The following is an 8126-nucleotide window of genomic DNA, read 5'->3' as shown; positions in this document are numbered from 1 at the left end:
AAATCACACTAGTGGTATTTTCTTTAAAAAAAAAAAAAAAAAAAAGAAAGAAAGAGAGGAATTGAAGAGAAATTAAGAAGCAAGGTGGTACAAAACTCTGTTGATCTTATCTAACTTTTCCTTTATCTTCCACAAATACAAAACGTCAATTTTTTGTTGTATGTAAAATGTATTTCACAGTTTTAGTTGTTTGGGTGATGTTTCAAAGTTTTGCCAGTCACCTAAAAAGAAAGGGTGCTTGAACATCCTTTAGCACTACTCAGGAAATTGAACTCGAGCCCCTTTCTTTGCAATCATTAATCGATAGAAAAGCAGATATATTTCACTTGCATTTTATTTCATATTATGATAAATTAACTATTAACACCTATCGATCCCTGGGACATAACCCAATGGTGTAAAAAAAAGGAGTGAGGTAGTTTCAATCTTGTTGGTAGTCACAGTGTGAGGGTTCGATTGTTGATATATGGAATTGGACTTTTTGTGAGCACCAGTATACGGGCAAACTCTTGTTTCGTGGTCTACTGGGGCACATTCCGCGATTTACCTCCCTCATGATGCTCCAAGGACGGGGCAGTGGTGGACCTCAAGGTTGGAGTTCAACCTTTTTTTTCTATTAACACCTGTCAATGCTATCTATCGATTTAATGATTTTGGACACAGAACTTGTTAAGACCTAAGTCCAGAGACGGATTTAGGTGGGGCTGTAACCCCCCTCCTAGACCCAAGAGTTTTTTTTTTAAGGTATTTTTTATTTATTTTTTGGTAAAAAATCAATTTTTTGTGTGTAAATTTTTTTTTTCCGCATAGTAGCCCGGTATGAAATTTTGTAGCCCGATCTTGGATCCAATCCTAGATCCGTCCCTGCCTAAATCTAGCAAAATCTATCTTTGACATTCAGTGACAAAATCATTTATAAACACCAAAAAGAACAAAAACAAAAACAAAAAGAATTAAATTCAAATATCCACCTGGAAAGAAAAGGCGATCGAGCACCCTTTGGGCATCCAAGGGCAGTTTCACTCTGGGAATTGCACTCGAGCGCCTTCCTTAGCAGTCCTTGAGCGATAGACAAGCAGATTTATTCATATTTTATGATATTTAATGCCATACTAAACCAATTATTAATACCCCTCAATATTACCCCAATGACAACTCGATTCAATGATTTAGGATATGAAACTTGATAAGACTTATTTAGATATAACAAGCTCTCCCTTTGACATTTAGTGACAATATCAATAACAAATGCAACAAATGAATTAAATTCTAACACCCACCATGTTAGAATTTTAACCAACTACACAACACTCATATTCACAACCTATCCCAAACTCCTTTTCATACATGTTTCTTGAAATTCAACACCTCAAACAACACTACGTGAAATGCAAGAGAAAACTACAGCAACAAGTCCTGAGATAGTTAAAGAATGAAAGTGAAAACGTGTAATAATAAGAAACAATGCAACATAGTACTAACATGGCAATAAACAATCTACAAATTACCATCATTTAATCAACATCAACATCATTTTCCTACTCACCCTTTTTATTACAAATGATCATAGGGCATTCAAGAATCTTTCAATTGTTAAAAAAACAAAAAAAATTAAAAAAAAAATTGCTATTGCTTAAAAATGGATTGACAACTACTTATCAAGTGAGCATCACAAGAACGAGATACTGATCATGTAAACTAGTATTAAAATTGAACAATGATATCATCCACACAACTCTTTCTACGTTCATATAGATTACAAGGTATAACAAACCAATGTGTGTAATGTGGCACTAATACTTTATGATCATGACTTAAGACCTTAACTTGGTGAGAAGGGACATGCATCGAGAAATCATTGGTGTGAATGAATTTTTTTTCAACAAATAAAAGGCAAACCCGGCACTGCTAAAACATAGTTAAAGAAGATAACTCAAATTATTTTTTCACAAATTTTCTATTGTCCTCTATCAATGAGCACATATTGAAGCTAATGAATACATACCAATATACATTTTTTTTTTTTTTGTGTCTTTATTTTAGACAAGCACTTTTGTTTTAATTTTTTTTTTTATTATTATTTTTTTTTAAATACTTTGTGAATATTCACGAGCTAAGGTTAGCTAGTTAAAAGTCAATTCGCATTTATGGTCACTCCAACACACCTATATTTGTCATTCAAAATTTCACATACGTGATTAAGACTTACCCACAAAGAATTAGTGTATAGTGAAAGGGGTATAAAGTAAATTATACTAAATAATCCAAATAAGTTCTAGAAGTTCATAAGAACTTTAGCCACTTTTCATTCAACTTACAACTACACAATTCACAAGATGTCAAGTTCAATGACATCATTTCAAAGTGTTACATATTCAAAATTCTTTTTATTTTATAATTTTAATTTTAAAAAAATTCAAAAAAGAAAAAGAAAAAAGAAACCGATAAAAATGTACCGGCAAAAACTAAAGATAAATAAATTAAAGTTCATCCAAGAAGTAAAGAACATGACCTGACTAAATTCTTCAACTTGATCAATGTGTTCATTATTTTCAAACCAAACCCTCATAAAAGAAGACGTTATATTTGTCAAGAGTCGTCATTTTAGTCAAAAGATTGACTTGTTTAATTAAAATTTTAACATGAATAGTAATATCTACTTTGTCTTTCGTGACAAAAAGTCTACAACACTTAAAGTCTATTATATCACCATCGTTGATCCTACGTTTAACTTTCATATGTATTAACATAAAAAAAAACCTTAAAAATCTCAAATCCATAATATCATTTCAACAGATTTTGCAAAGTAGATTGTGTTCTTAATCTAATTTACCTGAAAATTGAACTAGTAACGAGGACTGGAGAATGAAATTGGAATAAAAGTTGAAATCATTACTGAAAATTTTATAAATTGGTAAATAAAAATCATAAAGGAGATTTTTATTTTTTTATTAATATTAAACAGTATTTTTTTTTTACTATAATATCTGAAAATCGATATGCAGATTTTGAATTTTGTCAAAATTGAAGTAGAATGTGTTTGAATTGAATCAATTTTGGATTCGATTTGAAGAAGAATAGCATCGCAGCCGTGCTTGTCGGTAAGTTTTAAAGAAGACCCTGCTTATTACCGTAATTAACATGGTTTTTAATTATGTTTAACAGTATATACAGTGTAAATTATAATGATTTTTCAAATATGTAATAATTTTGAGTGCATTTGTTTAAAGGGTAATTAGCACAAAACGTTCCTATATTTCATTTTTGGTATTTTTTCATTTCATTGCGAAAAAGATCATTTTCATCCAATTTTTCTCAATAAAAAATAAATAAAATGACAAATATACCATCCTATTTAAATAAAACAAAAAGAAAAGAATAATTAAAAACCAAATTCTAATTATACTCCCAAACTTTTAAAAAAATTGCATATGAGTTCAAATAAATTATTAAAAAGGTAATTAATACAAAACATCCCTACCTTTCAATATTATTGTGTAAAACGTGTATATCTTTCTTTTTTGACACTTTCACGCTTATTTTCACATTTCATTACGAAAATCATCATCTTCATCCATTTTTTCAATTAAAAGTTGTAAAATGACGAATATATCCTCTTATTCAAATGAAAAAAAAATGAAGAAAAATAAGAATTTATTTTTCTTTTCTTTATTTTTGTTTCATTTGAAGAGGATGGAATATTCATCATTTTATAACTTTTAATTGAGAAAATAGATGAAAATAATGATTTTCGCAATGTAACCTGAAAATAAGGGTAAAAATGTCAAAAAAAGATAAAGGCATTTTGCACAATAATATTGAAAGGTATGAATGTTATGTGCTACGTATCATTTTAATAATTTATTTGAACTCATTTGCAGTTTTTTCAAAAGTTTGGGAGTATAATTGCAATTGTTCTTTAATTTTTCTTTTTCTTTTTCTTTTTTTTAATTTAAATAGGAGGGTATATTTGTTATTTTATATTTTTTATTGAGAAATTGGATGAAAGTAATATTTTCCGCAATCAAAGGTAAAATTAGAGGTGAAAATGTCAAAAAGCGAACAGTAAGAAAGTTTTGCATAATAACAATGAAATTTAAAGACAATTTGTGTTAATTGAGATTCGCCTTGATGGTCTTCTTCGTTAAGGTCCAAAGATCCATTATGAGGTCAATTATTTTTGTCTCTTATCATTATGTACATTTTGAAATGTTATCAAAAAATAAAAACTCAATCTCAAGTTCAAAACATTTCAAATTAAAGCTAAAAAGATTATGAAATTAGTTATTGAAACGTAAAATGTAAAAATAATGACATAATATAAAACCTTATTATATAAACATATTTTGAATCGATATGTACATATTCTACTATTTAAAACTAATGTGTATCAAAATGCTCAATTGAAGATTATATATCATATACTGTTAAGTTTCATATGAATGAAGCAATTTTCATTGATTTGATACATGGTACATTGGTGTATATATAATACACCAAGAATATGATATCTAAGGACAATTATGTTTGGGCAAAATATTCTGTAAAGGGAAATAGATTGCATAATTATAAATGAACTCCTTAATCACAGCTAATACTCCCCCTCAAGTTGGAGCATGAAGGTCTGTAATGCCCAACTTGCGAGTGAAATGTTGAAAAATGTCCTTTCCAAGAGCCTTTGTGAAGATGTCCGCCAGTTGAAGTTTGCTAGATACGTGTGCAGGAAGAATGAGCCTAGATAGGTATTTTTCACGAACAAAATGACAATCTATCTCAATATGCTTGGTGCGCTCATGGAAGACAGGATTGCAAGTGATGTGAAGAGCGGCTTCATTATCACAATAGAGCAATATATGTTCCGAATAGACAACAACAGGATCACGCAAAACAGATTTGAGCCAAACAAGTTCACAGGTGGCCATTGCCATAGCACGGTACTCAGCTTTGGCAGAGGAGTGGGAAACAAAAGTCTGTTTCTTTGTACGCCAAGAGATGGGGCTAGTGCCGAGAGTAACGAAGAAACCAATCGTGGAACGACGAGTGGTAGGGCAACTGGCCCAATCAGAGTCGGAGTATGCAGAGAGCTTGAGATCACTCTGGGAGGAATAAAATAGTCCATGACCCGGAGAGCCTTTCAGATAACGAAGGACATGAAGTGCAGCTCGATGATGAGAATCTCGAGGACTTTGCATGAATTGGCTCAACATATGAACAGAGAATGAGATGTCCAGACGAGTAATAGTGAGATATAGAAGTCGACCCACTAATCATCGATAAGAACTGGGATCAGAAAGCAGAGTGCCATCATCAGGAGTAAGCTTCAAATTTTGATCCATAGGAAAAGAGGCAGGTCGTGAACCCAAATTACCAAAATCTGCAAGTATGTCGAGGGTGTATTTTCGCTGATTAATGAAAATACCAAGCGGTGACCGGGCAATTTCAAGTCCAAGGAAGTATTTCATGGTACCCAAATCCTTGATTTTGAACCTGTTATCCAGCGATTTTTTGAGGGTAGTGATAGCAGAAAGATCATTTCCTACAACCAACATGTCATCAACATACACCAAAACAACAGTGAAAGAAGAGCCAATAGTCCGAGTAAAAAGTGAGTGATCAGTTGTAGATTGAGAAAATCCATCAGACAATAATGCAGAAGACAGCTTTGAGTACCAATTACGAGAAGCTTGCTTAAGACCGTAAAGAGATTTAAGGAGACGACAAACACGAGTCTCCCCCTCTCGACCATATCCCGGAGGGAGTGTCATATAGACCTCCTCCTGTAAATCGCCATGAAGAAATGCATTATTGACATCAAGTTGATGGAGGTGCCAATTACAAGCAGCTGCGATAGCCAAAACACAACGGACAGTAACAAGTTTAGCAACAGGAGCAAAAGTGCCATGATAATCAAGGCCTTCAACCTGAGTGTGACCCTTAGCTACCAACCGAGCCTTATACCATTCAATGGAACCATTTGCATGTAGTTTAGTTTTGAAGACCCACTTACAGCCGATAGGTTTCTTACCGGGAGGAAGGTGTGTGAGAACCCAAGTATTATTGGACTCAAGTGCTCGAATCTCAGCTTGCATGGCATCATGCCAATGGGGGTGTTTAACAGCTTGAGAGTATCAAGTGGGATCGGAGGATTGTGATAGAGCTATCATAAATGTAAAATGATCTGCAGAAAAATTATGATACGAAATAAAATTGGAAATAGGATGAGTAGTACCTGAAGATGTGACTAGAGCAGTGCAGAAAACTATCATTTAATCCCAAGAGAAATTGATAAACTTTGTCCGAATCTTGCGTTTCAGATATGGTCTTTGCTACCCCGCATGTACATGTATTGACCGGTTGGAGGGAGGCTAATGCATCCCATAACTCTTTCAATTTTCCATAGTAATTAGTGATTGATTGATGTCCTCGGTGAAGAGTGGCAAGGTCACGTTTGAGGGTGAAAATTTTGGTCTTGTTGCTTTGCTGAAATCTGGTTTCCAGTTCGACCCATAGGTTATTGGGCGTTTCACAATAAAGGAGGCTTCCGGTGAGAGATCGATCAATGGAATGAAGTAACCACGACATTATCATGTCGCAACAACGATCCCAAAGAAGTGCAGCTGTTGTGTTTGTAGTTGGACGTTTGATGGTGCCAAGGACGAATCCTAATTTATTTTTGGCATTCAAGGCGCATGTTACCGATCGACGCCAAGCAGGATAATTGTCTCCATTTAGAAGAGCATCAACAAGGAGTTGGTTTGGTTGATTAGATGCGTGCAGGTAATATGGGGAAGAAGCATATGTAAGAGATTTGGTGGTATCCAAGACAATGGCAGGAACAGGATCGGCCATGGCAGAGATAGGATATGGTTTTCGAAACCTAATGCTCTGATATCATGTTAAGTTTCATAAGAATGAAGCAATTTTCATTGATTTGATACATGGTACATTGGTGTATATATAATACACCAAGAATATGATATCTAAGGAAATGCAATTATGTTTGGGCAAAATATTCTGTAAAGGGAAATAGATTGTATAATTATAGATGAACTCCTTAATCACAGCTAATATATTCTGTATATTTATTGGTGTTTTATACATAAAGTTCAAAACATTACTCTTTTATCTCAAGCATTACATATAAAGGAATAAAACTCATAAAGCTAAATTGAGTTGAGCTGATTTTTGTAGACATTAAAGGTGTATACAATACGATTTAACTAGTTTTGAACCTATTTTAAAACAAGTATCCATATCCCTTTAGAAAAGATCATAGGACAAGAATTATACATACAACAAGAATCCAAAAAGCCTACTATTGAAATAATTTTCCTAGTTGCACATCTCCATTTGGGAAGTTTAAATTATAAATAAATATAAATGATTGGTGAATAAGTCGATAGTACTTGTAAATTTACTATAAGACATGATTGAAAATGAAGTTTAAACTTAATCAGTGTTATAAAAGACGCGTCTGGGTAACACCGCGGCGGAAATGCCAAGCAGCTTTATTTAGTGGTCAACGATTGCTGTTAATGACTAATTCACGTCTAGGCGTGATTATGCACGCTTAGGCTTACATAATTATCTTTTTCTTTTTTTTTTCTTTTTTATTTTTTTTATTTTTTTTACAATTCTATTAAGTTAAAATTAAAGGTTGATTTCTTCACTTAGTTTACCCTAAATTCAAAACAGCCACTTCAAACCTTAAACAAATAAGAACTCCCAAAATTTTTTATTAATTTATTGTTTAGGATTTACATTTGAAACTTATCTTTTGTTGGAAACTTTGGGGAAAAATGTGTAAAGTTCATATAAATCCATTTTAGATGTTTGGTATGTGTTATTTTTAGTTATTAAATAATTTTTTGATTGATTTAAAATTAAAAAAATATTAAAGTAAGAAAACACATTTTTAAGCTTTTTTACGCCTATATCTTGTCTAAACTCGCTTATCCCATATTTTGGCCTCCATGCATCGTCACACATTACACATTTTAGAACACCGAACTTAATTGATTCAATCCTACATTTTACATGTCAAACTTCACATACAAATCAATCAAGAGCGAGAGGGGATTGGTTTGGACTATCCCATTCATTTTTGAGTTATAAAAAAAAATACA

At 32.5% G+C, this 8126-nt stretch overlaps 1 protein-coding gene across 1 annotated transcript; it reads right to left on the bottom strand.

Annotated features, from left to right (window-relative positions):
- Window positions 1–6111: 6111 nt before the first annotated feature.
- Window positions 6112–6849, bottom strand: LOC111378949. Its single transcript, XM_023002247.1, has 2 exons — window positions 6230–6849; window positions 6112–6178 (listed from the first exon to the last, which is right to left on the bottom strand). The coding sequence occupies exons 1-2, from the start codon at window positions 6847–6849 to the stop codon at window positions 6112–6114; spliced, it is 687 nt and encodes a 228-aa protein (XP_022858015.1).
- Window positions 6850–8126: the final 1277 nt, after the last annotated feature.

The sequence above is a fragment of the Olea europaea genome, chromosome 3 (assembly GCF_002742605.1).
Source record: "Olea europaea var. sylvestris chromosome 3, O_europaea_v1, whole genome shotgun sequence".
Classification (NCBI taxonomy): domain Eukaryota; kingdom Viridiplantae; phylum Streptophyta; class Magnoliopsida; order Lamiales; family Oleaceae; genus Olea; species Olea europaea.
The sequence above is the reverse complement of the archived record's forward strand: the minus strand, read 5'-3'. Positions and strand labels throughout refer to the sequence as shown.

Coding starts and splice junctions, on each gene's coding strand:
- LOC111378949 (XM_023002247.1), bottom strand. CDS start 6,849: ATGGCCGATCCTGTTCCTGCCATTGTCTTGGATACCACCAAATCTCTT. Junction 6,179..6,229: donor TGCTCTAGTCACATCTTCAG/GTACTACTCATC, acceptor ATTTTTCTGCAG/ATCATTTTACATTTATGATA.